Source organism: Atractosteus spatula, chromosome 2 (assembly GCF_055471065.1).
Source record: "Atractosteus spatula isolate fAtrSpa1 chromosome 2, fAtrSpa1.hap1, whole genome shotgun sequence".
NCBI classification, from domain to species: Eukaryota; Metazoa; Chordata; class Actinopteri; order Semionotiformes; family Lepisosteidae; genus Atractosteus; species Atractosteus spatula.
Window position 1 is genome coordinate 76,996,594 of NC_142707.1, and position 17,164 is coordinate 77,013,757.

Consider the following 17,164-nt stretch of genomic DNA (forward strand, 5'->3'; position numbering starts at 1 on the left):
CATTTCAAGTGCTTCGTTGTATGGTTCCTGCAGTTGACTTGCTCTCTGGAGTACTTTCCTGTAAGCACACAATAAATCCACTTTGTGTTTTTGTCTTTTTGTCTCCCTCAGAATGCTGAAGTCTCCGTCTTCGAAGTGAACATCCGGTTTGTTGGTGGACTGCTGTCAGCCTATTATCTCTCAGGCAAAGAGGTATGTACATGGTCATGACTCACACTCAGGCATTCGCATGTTTAGACCGTGCACGTATGTACTGTAAACACCGGAGCCACCAGGACATTGCTCAAACAACACAGTTACAGCACAGCACCAGCCTTGGCCTCCAGAGAGGTTGTGCAGTGCATGTCAGCCAGGGCTGCCGCCGCGCTCCATGTCACAGCGCCCCCTGTGGCCTGCGGGGTGCTTGCAGCCATGTGCCTCCCCAGCCGTCGGTACTGCACCTGCAGGACGGACCTGTGTTTCCTGCGCCACTTTAACAGATGAATGTCTTCGAGGTGGCTGGGTCAGAGATGTCTGCCCCCTTCTCCATTCATTACCCTGTGTGCGTCGTAGGGGTTGCAGGCTGTGATGTACGATCGGTGATTCCGAACCGGACAGGTACAACAAAAATAATCAGTTGTTAAATCATCTGTTAATCCGATCCGTGTTTTCCAAATAACTTATGGGAAAAAAGTATGATACATACCAGGTTTGCAGTTTGTTGGCTTTCCGGTTCCTGAGCGGGTGATGTCCCATCGTCTGCAGAAGAAGTGCTGCTGCACTGTGGGGTGGACATTGAAGTCAGGCAGCTAGCATGTGTTCTATAAGAGCTCTGTTTTGTTGTATTATAATTCTGTTGTCAAGAGAGAGATACCTGCCAAGTTCAGAGTTCATTTGCTTAACACATTTTTGAAGAGCAGATAACAAAGCAGATAGTTATGGAGCTCATTTCCCTAAGCAGGTGAAGATCTACTATGAGGACACAAAGTATCACTGCAACTTTTGAGGTGCAGTTCTGAAGCACATCTGGGCGAGATGAAACTTGGCATGTTTTAAGCTGATCGGTGCTCAGGTGGCCATTGTAATTCAAGCAGGAGCCCCATGTCGTCATGTTGACAGCATGGTCGTGGCAGGTCTGGAGCTCGTTATCCCAACGGCGCCTAAAAGGGAATAGTTTGCATGAGAATCTTTGCTGCACCAGTCAATTCATGACCCACTAAGCACAACAAGCTGGGAGGTGAACATGTGCTGTTTTTGTGATGAAATGGGTTGTGAGACTAGGATATGAGCCGCCATCTAGGCGCACACAGGAGCCAGTGTGTCAGAGGTCTCGTGTGTCAGCCATCATGATTTACTACGCAGCCCCACCCCCCCACCTTCACACTGTTGGTGTTAGAGTGACACCAGTCCTCGTCAAATCCCGGTCATTTGAAAAAAGCAGCAGCAGAGTAAAAACTGATATGTTTTCCTCTTTCTGCTAACCTGTGCAAGTTAGATACCTCAGATATGTGTTTTTAAGGTGAGTGTAGAGTATTATATTGGAATGAGCGTGTCTTTGTGAGAAATGGCTGTATGAAAGCCGGAATTTGGGGACAGGACAAGCACAGCTTCCTGCTTCCTTCATGGAAGAGAGCCTCGCCTTTCCCAGGTCCAGTCGTGATGGTTAGGTCCAGCTGAGTGTGTGATGATGCGCTGCCTCCTCAGCAGATGAATGAATGGTTTCAGACTCCAGTACTGGCAGCCTAGCCCCCTACCTGCAGCCCGTGCCACAGACTCCAGTACTGGCAGCCTAGCCCCCTACCTGCAGCCCGTGCCACAGACTCCAGTACTGGCAGCCTAGCCCCCTACCTGCAGCCCGTGCCACAGACTCCAGTACTGGCAGCCTAGCCCCCTACCTGCAGCCTGTGCCACGGACTCCAGTACTGGCAGCCTAGCCCCCTACCTGCAGCCCATGCCAAAGCACACAGACAAGAAGACAAAAGTCATTCTTCAGTTGTTGAGTAGCAGGAGGATAGAGAGCTGAGAGTGACTGGATTGGACACAGTGGTGCCAGGCTTTACAACATTCTCTATGGGTTTAGGAATTGGATTATGCATGCTGGTGGAGTCGGTGTCAAAGTCTTAGTCGTTCCCATTCCAGTGCTTAATAAACATGACACAGGCATGAAATGTGCATGTACAGTGTGTAGGATGAACTTGCCGTATGCGTTACGGAGTAATTAAAATTTTTGCAATGCAAAATTTAAAAGCCTTGCAAGTGCAGATTGGAAATACAATGTCTGCAGTTTATTTTTTTGGCACTTTTGAGTGTGAAAAGGTCCTTAAGGGGGAATAAAACTGCAATAATACGAGGGAGGTTTGTAAATCCCTGAGGAGATTAACCTCTTCTACCTGCCAATTTGGTGATTTCTCTAGTGTTCATAGTTCTTATTTAGTTTTATAAAACTATCTCGGTAGTATGGAGGTTATTTTCAGCCATGGTAGGTTTGCTCCGTCATCCCTATATTTTTCTTAAACCTAATAGGTTTTTTAATTTACTGCTCTAACGACTTGCCTTGAAGATAAGCCCCTGGAATGGATTACCCAGCCTTCGGCTTTTTGGATAGGCGCCCTTTTTCCGAAGGCAGTTATGAATAAAAAAGAAATTGTAGTGTAAAATTAAAACAATCTGAATGATTCAGTTTTCAGTATTGTTTTTAAATAATTGATTATCTTCATTTTTTCAGTTTTGTTCAATTAAACCTTTCAGTTTGTGAACCTGGAAAATAAATTGATAAAGTATTTTGATTGAGAGTCAGACTTTGTTTTAGAAATTTTCTGAAATCTGTGCCCTTCTCTGTGCTCTTATTTACTTAGCAGTTTCATAACCAGGCTGATGTATATTCTGACAAGAACCATAGAGATGGAAAAAGGTTCATGCTGGGAAAATCTCAGGGTGTTGTGGATTAGTATAATGACAAAGAAGAAAAATCTCCAGAAGGAAAAGAATATTTTGAGGGAAAAAAAAAACTTGCGGTTTTACTTATCAGCTCATATTCTGTATTTTATTCATTCTGACAAGCCTGATTTCAATTATTCACATGGCCTTTATTACAGCACCTAAAACCCAAGAAAGACAAGAGTCCCCACATCTCTGATAGTGAAGAAAACTTTGAAACATTTGCCGTTCTCTAGTTCAGTTGAAAGCATTCCATAATAACACTTATTTAATAAAGCTTTGGAACTGGAAATTAATTCTTAAATGAAAAGGTTGTAATTTGCAAAATGCAGTTGCATTAGCAGAACTTTAAGAATTAAGAACTACATTCTTATGTAGTTTAAGACATGATTGTTAACATGTAATTACAGAGATAAATCACATGGGGAAAGAAACCCACTGGGACTTGTAATGCACTAGACAAGCCCACTTGGGGACTAGGACGTTTTGAAATACCTTTTAATGCTAATGGTGAGTGGGGTCTTTTCTGTAGCCATGTAATAAATGAATAAATGTTTGTGTTGTAATGGGAAATATTCCTGAAATTAGCAGCAAGAAATGGGGCTTTGGTAAGCTCATGCTCACCCTGTTTTTTTATACCCAGTACATTTATACTGTAACGCATACGGCCACCATTGCTGGTTGTTCGAGCCGGCTTACCAGCGTGGTGACGTCACCGCCCTTCCCTGTGAATAGCAGGGACCGCAGCCGTCGGGGTGATGGGAGATTTCCCTTTGGCTCAACAGGCTGGGTCCCTGTTGAGTGACGCCGGAGGCCCGGGGTCGAGTCCCCGATGGTGGGGGGCCGACCTGAGGCGGCAGAGGCGAGGGCACATACCCACGTGAACCCGAGAGCACTACAATACCCTTCTAATCACACCAATACATTTACATGCCATTATGTGTCTGTCAGGACTCACAAGAACATCGTTATTAGGGAATCTTGTTTGTAAAGATATTATTCAGGGTTCTTACACAACTCTCCTTTGAGACGTGTTTAATAAAAAATGGAAAGTTATTGAAGTTTCTTCTACCCACTTGCTCAAGGGTTATATTGAGATTATATGAAACCATATATCATTTTGATAGCTGCAGTTTATCAAACATTTGTAATTATTGCAGTGGAATCATCATTAGTTCAACTGTCTACTTCAAATTTTATTTAGGTTCTGAGATGGGAGTCCCTTACCTAATACTTTTTTTCCGGTTATTGAAAGGAGCAGTATAAGTGAATCCAAGCCAATTTAAAAGAAATTGCTCTTTTGACTGTCTTTTAGGTTTTGCCAGTAGATCACTAGTTTGGGATTCAAATTATGGATTTAATGAGTGATTTAAAGTATATTTTGAAAGATATTGTTTTCTTAACATGATAATTGTTTTTAATTAATAATATATTATTACTAATATTGTTCAACTTAGTATCTGTCCAAATGTGTTAATACAGATATCCAAAGAACATTCTGACTTCAAAATATCAGCTTTGTGAGACTATTTAAACATAATTCTGTCAAAAATGTGTTAAATGCAATGGGTTCATGTTATTAACCCTTCAGTTTCACCTTCGCCTTAAATACATTATAGTTCATTCTTTGTTGTTTGCAAGTTGAATATGTTCCTGGATTCAGTTCCCAGTGAGCAGGTAAACCTCAGAGTCGAATTAAAGAGTCTTCAGAAACATGTTAATGAAGAGGGTTCTCTGCAGTGATATAGGGCTCTCTTCAAAATATCTGTCCTTCCATTAACTCCTGTTGCTAAGAGAATTTCCTCTCCTCCCTTTTTTTCCCTGGAGTTTTGCAGTTGTGGGTGTTAGCTGTAAAGAATAACATGTTTCTGTGGGCCTGTACTTAACTCTTCCCGAGCAGAGGCTACTCACAGAGCCTCAGCAACAGGGATTTCCCAATAACTATTTTTCACCATATACAAATCCAAAAATGACATGTTTAAATTATACATTTTGAAGTCCAGATGTAACTGTTCTTTAATTTGGTGTTTGCAATATCTTAATTTGTGATCTGAGTGTCAAGATTCTAATGCATGTACAGGAGGTCAACCCTAGATTTTTATTTTTTCTGCAAAATAATACTTGCATTACAGTTGGATGAGGCTTCCTGCTTGTGTGTGTTATTTCACGTCTGAATTCTTCTGCGGGCTCAGTTTTAGGGATTATTTGGCCCATTGGCAAACGTAGGCACTGCAAGATTAGACACGGAAAGCAGCGAGATTGTGTGAGTAGAGCAGCACTTCGTACCAGCAACCGGTATCGGCATCACACAGCAAGGGACTATTTCACCTGTCTCTACCAGGGTACAATCCCTGTGTTCTTTCCTGTTTTGATACAGACGTCTTAAACTGCTTCAGGTCTTTTTTTCCATATCTTTGGTCTTGTTTTAACCTGATGGATACCCCTTTGTGTGACTGTCCTGCTCTCTCTGTGCTTCTGTATTTTTTGCACTTGAATTGGTGTAAAGAAGAAGAGGCAATCTTCAAACACTTTCATTTTCACTATATAGGATGTGAATTGATGTGTGCTTCAGAGCTCTGGAGTGTGAAGCTAGGGAATAAGCTGATACCACTGGGAGTGTAAGAAAAGGGCTTAGCTTTTACTGCATGCGGTAAGAGAGACAATAACGTGTGACATGTGACGGGGAGGTAACTTTTTAAAGCACCGAGCTGTGCGATTCTTATCTGCAGGCCCCAGTATAGGCTTGAAAACCTCTTTGGCTGGCATTCAAAGCAGTCTCGGCCTTTTGATGAAATTTTTATCACCGTGTTACACTGATGTACAGCATGGACCGAATTTTAATCAAGCAGAGCTGAATAAATCCAAATGAAGAGTTTCTCCAACACTTGTTCATTAATTGGAAATTCAAATGAATTATACAAAAGCAAATACGCCCAGCATTATTTATGACCAGCTGAGTTAAATCTGGGATTGCCAAATGAAACGAATGTGATTGCTCCTAACTGGAAGTGTTCTCACATGGAGAAACCCCCTAGGTCCAGGTCACCTCCACAGTTTACAGTAGATTCATGGGTGTTTTATTGCCTAAGAGAGTTTTTAATTAAACAGCTGTGGTTGTGCCTATTTATGGTTCAGGATGCTTTTAATAATAAAAAGCATTTCACAAATGAGGTTAAAAGATCTCATTAGAATATTGTGTGGAACTGATCGCCCTGTTACAAAAATGATATTGCCTTTCTGGAGTCATTTAAAAGAGAGGAGTGGCCATGTGTGTTCTTAGGGCTGAAGAAACGTCCTTCTCTGACAGGCTAAAGGAGCTGAATCTTTTTAGCCCTCAGCGGAGAAAACTACAAAATCACCTAAGTCCTGTATTCGAAGTCCTCAAAGACACTGTGCACCTCAGAAGCGACGGTGACACAAATTGAAGCAAAGGAAAAGTGCATTATAAAGTGACAACAGGAGAAATCTTTTAACACAAAGGGTGTTGAGGGTCATGGACCATTGACAGTACTGCGCCCCGGTATGTTATTGAAGCTGATAAGATGATACTGACAGCTTTTCAAAAAACAGCTGGATGGGAACCTCGTATCCGTTGACTACTAAAAAACTAAGCAAACTAAATTTGCAAAATGGACTTCTCTCATTTGCAGTTTTATGTTCATCATAATAATAGGATATGCAGCCAGGGAGAACGGACCTTGCTCTGCGTCTGTATCTCGTCTGTACTGTTGGAAGAAATAAAATGTGAACTTAAAGTGGATAATTTGGGGGGTTTGTACAAATTTGATGAATGGCATGAAGCAGGCATCAACTTTTGAAAGCTGTACTATATGTGCATGTCTTAATATAATACTAATACGTGGATTTGTGAAATTCTACAAGTTGCATGTCTGCTTCATAATTTTTAGCCTATACAAACTATAGACTATAGAAAAGGCAGGTTGAATAAAGTAAAGTACTGAACATCTTGGTTTTTAGGTATCCTTGATAGATTTTGCAAGCAGTTGTGCATCAACTCACTGTTGATAAACTATTGCTTGCAGAAATCTCCTACTGTAAGTTGCAGGAGTCAGCTACAAAAGACAGCCCTCAACAACCTTAAACATACTGAAGCATATATGTTACAATGCTTTTTATACATTAACAACTGTTCTTTAATCTGTTTGGTAAATCTCATGGTGATAAGGAACCATGTACATGTGATGCTACACCAGATGTACCAGATACAGTACATCACTGTTTGTTTATCCTGGTCATGTCGGCTGGGCCTAATTATGTTTAGAAATGTACTCATAAAATGATTAGAAGCATTGGGAACATTTATTTAATAAACAAATTCATCCAAATTCCAATGTTCCTGTGTGAAAAAGTTAATACCCCCTCAATCAATTCAATCAATGGTATAATGAGGCCCAGATGTATATACTTTATTAAACAATCAGGGCTGATTCGGGCCAGCTCTGCTGTATGTAAAACTCTCAAACTTTGGCTCTTATAATCACACTGAAGTTCTCACCACACAGAGTCTTGAGGCACATCATGCCTCAAAGATATTCCTGAAGACCTCTGAAAAAGTCATCGATGTCTATCAGTCTAGAAAATGTAACAAAATGGTTTCTAACGCTCTGATCCATCTGGCCATTGTCACCAGAGAGTGCTTAGCTGGAGTGTTAGTATAAGAGTCTTGCCCATTTAAACAATTTAATTTACTTATGTGTGGAACAAACATCAGGTTAGTGCAATGGTCCTTGCTTGCTGAAATGTATTAAATGAATCTAACAGCCAGCATTCTGAGAAGCAGTAGCTGAACATATAAAAAGAATCCACATGGGAAAAGTTATTTCAAATGCAATGATCCTTTGTGTTTCAGACGGTTAGGTGAGCCTCTTGTGTAGAGCTACATTTCACGTGAACCAAAATGCCAAAGAAAATTAATCAAAAGTGTAGCATGCCCTGATTTCAAATGATGTTATGAAACCTCTCATTAAACCCTGTCATTAAACAGTGGATACCAACTCCTTATCCTCCGTAAAATACCTCAGTTTTCCTCTCCTAGCGACCCGTGGAACAAACTCATTCCAAAGCCTTATCCTTAATAAGTAAATCTATTTAGGATGCACATTTCATTCTTTTGCAAGGTGCCGTAGAAGGACAAAATAGATTGTGTAATCACTGCCTGTCCCTCGCAGTGGAGGATGACTGTCATCCATGAATCTGAAGGAGACAGACAAGGTCAGTTGGAGGGCTGCTCCCTCCCTGGCAGGTGAGCAGGTCTGCTCTCGGGAGACATCTATACCCTGGTCATAGCGAGCTCTCGTTGACCCCTTTGGGTCGAGGGGCCCTTGTCTCCCAGAAGCTGCTATTGGTAAATATGGAATGGAAAAAAACAACTCAAAGACACATCCTGGAATTTTTATGATCTTAAAATTGTAAGAAGTTCAAACTGTATAAGAATTTTAACATTCTTTTAGATATTTCAGTTTACCAATTATGTTTTACCCACCCAATTTGGATTTGTCTGCTGTGTAATTTTCCCCGTCTCGGCTCGCGGCCGTGAGCCCCAATCCCACTTGCAGGGGAGAGTACGGGGGTGGAGACACTCCTCTGCCCCGCCCACCGTTAATCCCCTCCCCTTCTAGCACATCACCAACAGCCCCACAGGCTCGCCCAATCACAGAGAGCCAATCCCCGTGTGGAGGAGCGGCTTGTCCCTCACCCACAGCCCCACAGGCTCGCCCAATCACAGAGAGCCAATCCCCGTGTGGAGGAGGGGCTTGTCCCTCACCCACAGCCCCACAGGCCTGCAGGCTCGCCCAATCACAGAGAGACAATCCCCGTGTGGAGGAGGGGCTTGTCCCTCACCCACAGCCCCACAGGCTCGCCCAATCACAGAGAGACAATCCCCGTGTGGAGGAGGGGCTTGTCCCTCACCCACAGCCCCACAGCCCCACAGGCTCGCCCAATCACAGAGAGCCAATCCCCGTGTGGAGGAGGACTTGTCCCTCACCCACAGCCCCACAGGCCTGCAGGCTCGCCCAATTACAGAGAGCCAATCCCCTTGTGGATGAGGGGCTTGTCCCTCACCCACAGCCCCACAGGCTCGCCCAATCACCGAGAGCCAATCTCTGTGTGGAGGAGGACTTGTCCCTCACCCACAGCCCCACAGGCCTGCAGGCTCGCCCAATCACCGAGAGCCAATCTCTGTGTGGAGGAGGACTTGTCCCTCACCCACAGCCCCACAGGCCTGCAGGCTCGCCCAATCACAGAGAGCCAATCCCCGTGTGGAGGAGGGGCTTGTCCCTCACCCACAGCCCCACAGCCCCACAGGCCTGCAGGCTCGCCCAATCACCGAGAGCCAATCTCTGTGTGGAGGAGCGGCTTGTCCCTCACCCACAGCCCCACAGGCTCGCCCAATCACAGAGAGCCAATCCCCGTGTGGAGGAGGACTTGTCCCTCACCCACAGCCCCACAGCCCCACAGGCTCGCCCAATCACAGAGAGCCAATCTCTGTGTGGAGGAGGACTTGTCCCTCACCCACAGCCCCACAGGCCTGCAGGCTCGCCCAATCACAGAGAGCCAATCTCTGTGTGGAGGAGGGGCATGTCCCTCACCCACAGCCCCACAGGCTCGCCCAATCACAGAGAGCCAATCCCCGTGTGGAGGAGGGGCTTGTCCCTCACCCACAGCCCCACAGCCCCACAGGCCTGCAGGCTCGCCCAATCACAGAGAGCCAATCCCCGTGTGGAGGAGGACTTGTCCCTCACCCACAGCCCCACAGGCTCGCCCAATCACCGAGAGCCAATCCCCGTGTGGAGGAGGGGCTTGTCCCTCACCCACAGCCCCACAGCCCCACAGGCCTGCAGGCTCGCCCAATCACCGAGAGCCAATCCCCGTGTGGAGGAGGGGCTTGTCCCTCACCCACAGCCCCACAGGCTCGCCCAATCACAGAGAGCCAATCCCCGTGTGGAGGAGGGGCTTGTCCCTCACCCACAGCCCCACAGGCCTGCAGGCTCACCCAATCACAGAGAGCCAATCCCCGTGTGGAGGAGCGGCTTGTCCCTCACCCACAGCCCCACAGCCCCACAGGCCTGCAGGCTCGCCCAATCACAGAGAGCCAATCCCCGTGTGGAGGAGCGGCTTGTCCCTCACCCACAGCCCCACAGGCTCGCCCAATCACAGAGAGACAATCCCCGTGTGGAGGAGGACTTGTCCCTCACCCACAGCCCCACAGCCCCACAGGCTCGCCCAATCACCGAGAGCCAATCCCCGTGTGGAGGAGGGGCTTGTCCCTCACCCACAGCCCCACAGCCCCACAGGCCTGCAGGCTCGCCCAATCACCGAGAGCCAATCCCCGTGTGGAGGAGGGGCTTGTCCCTCACCCACAGCCCCACAGGCTTGCCCAATCACAGAGAGCCAATCCCCGTGTGGAGGAGGGGCTTGTCCCTCACCCACAGCCCCACAGCCCCACAGGCCTGCAGGCTCGCCCAATCACCGAGAGCCAATCCCCGTGTGGAGGAGGGGCTTGTCCCTCACCCACAGCCCCACAGGCCTGCAGGCTCACCCAATCACAGACCAGGGGCTCTGGCTGGCCAGGAGAGCGCCACCACTTGGCAAATCCCAGTCAGAGCCTACGGTGGCATGACCTGGGCTCGAACCCACACACAGAGCTCGCCCTGCTGTCAAGAGAGAGTGCCCTTCAAGTTCTTATTAATTGTGCAATTTCTGATGTGAAATACCTGAAAGATTTGAGCCTTCCTGAAGAAAAACTTGATATGTTGTGAAAGTACTGCAGTATTGTTAACACAGAGTCAAGGGAAGACAGTGGTGAACATGTACTTTGTCATTAGTTTAGTTTAATCTTCACAGTTTTTATGTTAATTTTGGTGCATGTTTGTGGAAATCTCAGAATTAATATTATTGTAGCAGTTTTTTACTTTGTGTAAACAAACATTCAGTACGGTTCCTTTTATGTGAATCTGCTACAAGCTAACGAGCTAGCAGTAGCTCCCAGCAGTATTCAGAAGGCTAGCATTCTGAAACAGCACAGAAAATGCTCACTTCTTTATGATCAATGTGCTCAATAAGGTTTGATCAGTATCGCCCCTCAAGTGAGATGAACAAGGTCAAAGGTCAGACTTGAGTAAGCTGTTTAAGTACAAGAAGTAGTTTCTTACATAGCAAATTCCATTATTTACTTAATGCCAGTAGATGCCATAGAGGAGTTTTGAATGGCTCGAAAGGACTTGATAATTATTTTGACAGTGACAGATTTTATTTAAAAAAATCTTTTTCATCCTCTTGTAAAAAAAACTTGCTGTTGTTCTACAGCCAGTATTGTACTAGTACTGACATCTCTGATCACTTTGGCCTGTTAGTTCTATCATAAATCTTAATTTGCACTGTTCTGTTTTAATTATTAACATTTTGAAGTCAGAAGAGTCATCTGAAAATGTTCAGTTCAGCCCAAGTTATACCTTGTAAAGTGCGATTAGCCAGGTTTATTTGCTTGAGGTCAGTCACATGGTCTGGGCTGAATTGAGCCATTCCAGAGCAGGCCAGACACACAGCAACACACCATGTGAAGGAAGCCAAGCAGAACAAGGCCTTGCACACACGGTGAAAAGGCGGGACGTTTGTCTACTGTGTGTATAAACAGAAGGCATCTGTCTGCAGCCTGAAAACAGTGTACTCAGAAAGACAGCTTCTTTCATCCACATGTCTCTGAAGCAGGGGCCTGTGACGTACACTTTCTGTCTTTCTGTGGAGTTAAAGATTTTAGGTTGTTTTCAGCGTCTTCTTTTTGTAGTCCTTTTCATGTTTTACTTAGGGAATAACTAATCTTCAGAAACTCCCCCCTTCTTCGCGGCTTCACTCCTTTCTGCATCTTCTAGTGAAGTGGAGGGTAAGCCTGTCCAGGTGTCAAACGCCCGAGCAGCTCGCTGTGTCATTGCACACGGGTTCGAGGTGGGAGGAGAGCACACAGCTGTGTTGACCATGCACATTCAGGGCCACCGGCAGTGGGAGACATCAGAGTGACCGGTCAGACCTGAGGCAGCGATCTGGCGTGACAGCGAGAGCTGTGGACTCGAACTGGAAGATTGTGTTTAGGCTCTTAGGTGGGGTCTGCTGTTATACCCCTGAGCGAGGTGCTTTGCTCGCTCATTCCACATAATGCTGTGCTTTATAAATGGGCACTAGGACCTTTATTTAAAAGCATCAGACAGCAAGTTTTGGAAGAGGGAAGGAAACTTTTGCGCTGAGTGAAAACCTGTGTAAAGGTAGGAAGAACATGCAGGCTTCACACAGACAATCAGAAACCCAGGGCCTTGGAGCTGTGAGGCAGCATTGCTGCTATGCCACCACACTGCCCTAAAGACAAGAGGAATGCTGTAATGTAGTACTGCTAATGAGCCAGTCCCATTTTTACATTAATACAAGCTGTTCGGTTCTTTTAATATGCAATTCCCCTTTTAAGAGACAAATGTGTGTACTTGTAATGAAGAAAAAAAAGACAAATCGAGGTCTAGAAAATTAAAACCTGAGATTAAGATGTCAATGTGTTCATTAATGCATCAGTAAGTTAGAAGTAGTGAAACTAAGCTCCTACGCAACTTCACAGAGCCTTTTAAAGACCAGAGGTTATAATAAAAATTACTTTTCCCACTGAAGTGGAACAGAACATCTGAGGTATTTCACTAGTAAGAAACTAGTGAAAGCATTTTCTGTTTTTAATTTTCTATTATGTGCTGGAGGCAAAACAGAAGTGGATGAGATATTCTTCAGTGTGAAGTATTTAAATGTGTGTACACAATTGGCTAGTATTAATATATGAGAAAAGTAAAAGGTTATTTTTTTAGAAAAATAAATGTAGTAGTAACTACAGGAAAATACTAGAAAATACTGAGACAGTAAATTTAACACTTTGTGCTTTTCCCATTCTGAATGTACTTTGACTCAATTGCAGTGTATTGGCTTAGCCTTAGACCAGCAAGATCCAAAGATTTTTTTATTTTACTGTCACAAACTAATAATGAGTATGGTTCTAGATTCCAGTACGATAAGTTTCATTTTCTTTCCACTAGCATTAATTCTGATAATTCTTTTGTAAGGTACACATTTTTTAGCCAGCCAAAATGAAATTTAAAGTGAAATACTACACAGATGGATACGATATATTTATCTATGGATCAGGGTGATTATACTAAAAACACCTGGATGCTGTAGAAACTGGAGTGTGTCGATTCTCTTTTAATGCAGTGGGCACTAGTACATGCTTGATGCTTCTTTTCCTTCCCTTTTATGGAAGCAAGTTTACAATGACACAAAATGAACCTTAAAGAAGTACCTTTCTGATATATGTATCTAAAGTTTGTACAAGAGCCTGAATCACAGACTTTAAATGGATCAAACTGTTACACGTTGGCTGTTCCCATTCCCAACCTGTGACTGCTACTCTGTGGAACCACAAAAAGCTGTCCCTTAAATATAACATGACATGTTTCAACACATGTATTATGACTAAGAAAACAGGCTAATGCTTCTCGTGTGGAATGCATCAAAAGAAAGAAGGAAAATACAGCATAGAGCTTTTCTGAAGTGAAGAAGACCAAACACCCAGCTGTGATAAGGCTTTTCTACAGTACAGTTGTGCACCACTGCTTTGTGTAAAATTTGGTGCTTGCGTAAATCGTGATTTTTTGGGGGTAAAAATTAAGCTTAAATATCATTACCTTTGTTTGCTACACATACTGTTTCAGCTCATTGGATGTGTAAAAAGTTTAATACTGTATACTGTCAGAAGAAAAAGAAATGAGTAAAAGCCACATGGTGTTTCACTAGTGAAAGTCTCCTTTGAAGGACTTATCCCTTTCTGCAAAAAAAAGCTAAAGTTTTTTTGTCTGTAATTGTGATCACTGGGCTAGAAGTCTAGCTTTCCTCCCATATAGGCGGAGAATGTAACTACAATAACTGATCAGTTGGTTGTTAAGATATTGGTCTTGTTAGCCTTAGTCATGCTAAAACGCCACTGATGAATGCTGAACAAGAAAAAAGAGACCTTTCAGAAACTGCTTTTTCTGTGTGTCAGTGGATTTTAAATAAATTCAAAGCACTCAAAGGCAAAATGGACAGTGTGCATTATTCTGTCTTTCTAAATACAAAGATGCAAATGGGAGATTTGTACATTTAAATGAATTTACAAAGTAAGATCAATAAAACTCTTAACATATCGATGATGTGTGGAATGCCTGTTTGAAGGACTAGCTAGAGCCTGTTCCCACTGAGGCTCCAGTCTGCCCACACTGGGCAACATCGTCTGTCCTGTTGGCCTGACTGGCTTGCCAGTGTGCGTCATGCTGATGATATTTTTTGCTTCTCTGTGTCGAGATGGAAATATAAATGGATTTGAACAAGAAAGCAATGTATTTTATTCAACAATAATATAAATGCAATGATTTTAATAAGTGGCTTAAAATCTTTGTACTCTGTTTTGACGATTTATGTATTGGTAGAATGCTGTATGAACAATACAGAAAAAACTGACAGTTTCTCTATTTTGTACTAAGTGGAAAATTCCTGTAAGGTTTCCTCTTTTGTCATTTATAAATATGACAAAATATGACGTATAAATATATTTGTCATTTTCTGGAGGTGCTGGATAACTATCTTACCTGGAATGAACATCCACCCTCTAGGATGGGTGGGAAATACCAGTCAAAACCTCCTTGAAATAGTCTGCCAAGGTCATGCCAGTGGGCTGGGGATCAAGCTGGTTTTGCCACTGTGAAAAGGCTGCACCCTGTCAAGTGACACTTTATTGTCAGTTTTACGGATGTGTTTCTCTTGTGCTACCCGATTTTGAGACGGATAAAAACCATAATACAGAGGCAGAACTTAGTGATGTGCAGATCAAAGCCAGAGCTCTTTGCTGCTTCGCGGGCTCCACTGTTTCTGCGAGATCTTTTCCTCAGCAAATGGTTTATTGATGTGGCTAAAGTGCTTTGTAGCACTTCTCTTGCAGTGCAGGAAGGCAGTTCTGAAAGTCAGCCAGCTGTTGCAGAGTTATCATTTCCACACCTTCAGTTCACCGATCTCTTTTGTCTGTCTGCGCATTATGGAAATGACTTGAATGTGGGGCATGTTTTCAGATTTACTTCTTTAAGCACAAAATTCAGTTTCCGGATTTTATGTTAACAAACATTGACTAACCTAAAAAACTATCGTATCATTTGACCACACAACCACTTTTGTTCTCTGTACCAAACACATCACAAAAACAAAGGCAGCAAAACTTTTGCCCTACTTCCATGCGGAAATCCATATTTCCATATTTGGCTTGCTTGTTCCTTCTCCTAAGTGGGAACAGATCTGGGAATTAATTATAGTGTGCTCATGAGCACAGTACAAGATCTAAATCTCATCTCTGCTGCCTACGGGATGACAGGTTGTTGGAACTTCCATATGTTGCCATTAATGATGATTCCAACAACTTAGACATCATCATCCAATTAGAAGTGTTGCTTTCCGTCTGCTTCAGATTGTGGCCTTTCCCCTGCGGACCTGTGCCCACTCCTGCTACACTGCGCACTGCTGACGTTCTTCTCTTGCAGTTACAAACATTAGAATTGCTTTGACACACAAGGAGGGTCCACGTTTCCCCACACAGTGTGTGTGTTACTCTACACCAGTAGGCATGCGAAGCTCGTTCTAGCAACACCTTTCATTCACTAAAGATTGAAACCAGCTGCTCTAAATCCGCATTAGTTTTCTTTGGTTAAGAGCATTATCTCGTGTTATGTGAAAACATTGCAAGCACTTAACGTTGAGTAAGACTGGCTATGAAATCTAACACTGAAAAATAGGAGTGTCGTTATGCTGTTATTTACTTATAATATTACTGTACTCCCCCAGCATGCAGTTTAGATGCTTTACAGTTATAAGAAAAATCCTATTATAGTCCCCATGGGATTCCAGATTGTGTGTCTGCTCCTGGATGCAATGGAGATCCTAGAAACATGCCTCATTAACTGCTTGTAAGTCTATCCTCTAAAAACCTTAGAGAACAAATGTGTTCAAAATATTCCCCTTGAATACCAATGACTACTATGTGGAAACAATTACTCTTTTTCTCCAGTGAAAGTGCTTTTCAAGGAATTGTTTGATAGAAGTAACTAGCAGATAATCATCATTTGTAATTTCTAAACGGAGCTGTTTGTCCTGAGCCACCTCATAATTATTTACTTAATACAATTCAACCAGAAATGAATGGGAATTTGTTTGCTGGTCTGTTACTTTGGTCCCAGTAAGTGGGATTTTGCCATGTAACTGTTTGCCATTGATCCTGGAGCATCTTGGAGTGTGCAGAGCTCAGTATAATCCAGTAAGAGTTGGGATACATGTATTCAATATCTTCTCTTTCTCAAGCTTGTTCTTTCTTTTGATATTAATGATCGTATTATTGGGGGGGGGGGGATTGATTTTAGATATTATTATATTTTAATATTATATTTATCAATCAAAATATAAGTCGAGTTATTATTGACATTAAAAAGGTGCAAATGCCTGAGCTCCCCCTGCCACTCTGACCCCTGCTGTAGGCCTGCTGGAGACACAGGGATGCCCACTGTCCCAGCCCCTTGCCCCAGGTCCTCTTTCATGATCAAGGTTTGTCCATTCATGTTTAAAACACCTCTTTGTTCACATAGAGTTGTATTTTGCTGCTCGCTTTTTCTGCATGATGTCGGCTTTTATTTTGATGTTAAACACCCCCCAAGCCAGCCCTGAGCTGCAGCAGCATGCTGTTTGTGTGAATGACATTGCAAAGATGCAGATATTTGTTAAAGATCTGTTTGCTGACTATACATCTGTAAATAATTTTAATCCTCTTTTAGCAAATTCTGTGACGTAAATAGCAGATTATCTGCATATTGGTTATCCCCGAAAACAAGCACAGCTATATATACTGAACATCCTTTGGGATTTTCTTTACACACTAAACATCTTCTTTAAAACCAGTAGTGCTTTACATCTCAGCCTGGGGCAGAGATGGAAAGATATATATCCAAGAGCAAAGGGATAGAAATCAATTTGCCAAGTGAAGCTGTTGCAGGTGTAATTAGAAAGGTTTTCAGGGTGCATGTCATTGCCTGTGATGTGTTGGTTAGGATTTGGGGACGCTGTTGGGTGTGCTGTGCACTGCAGTTTTGTTGTTAATCATTTTATTTTACAGAGTACTGTAAGCTATAAAGAA

The 17,164-nt window shown here is 43.3% G+C and overlaps 1 protein-coding gene across 1 annotated transcript in view; it reads left to right on the forward strand.

Annotated features, from left to right (window-relative positions):
- The window catches only part of man1a1 (mannosidase, alpha, class 1A, member 1), a 191,910-nt gene that overhangs the window by 94,372 nt on the left and 80,374 nt on the right, over positions 1–17,164 (forward strand). Inside the window, exon 4 of the mRNA XM_088929712.1 lies at positions 112–192. Coding sequence (XP_088785838.1) covers positions 112–192 — 81 coding nt within the window. The remainder of the gene's footprint in view (positions 1–111; positions 193–17,164) is intronic.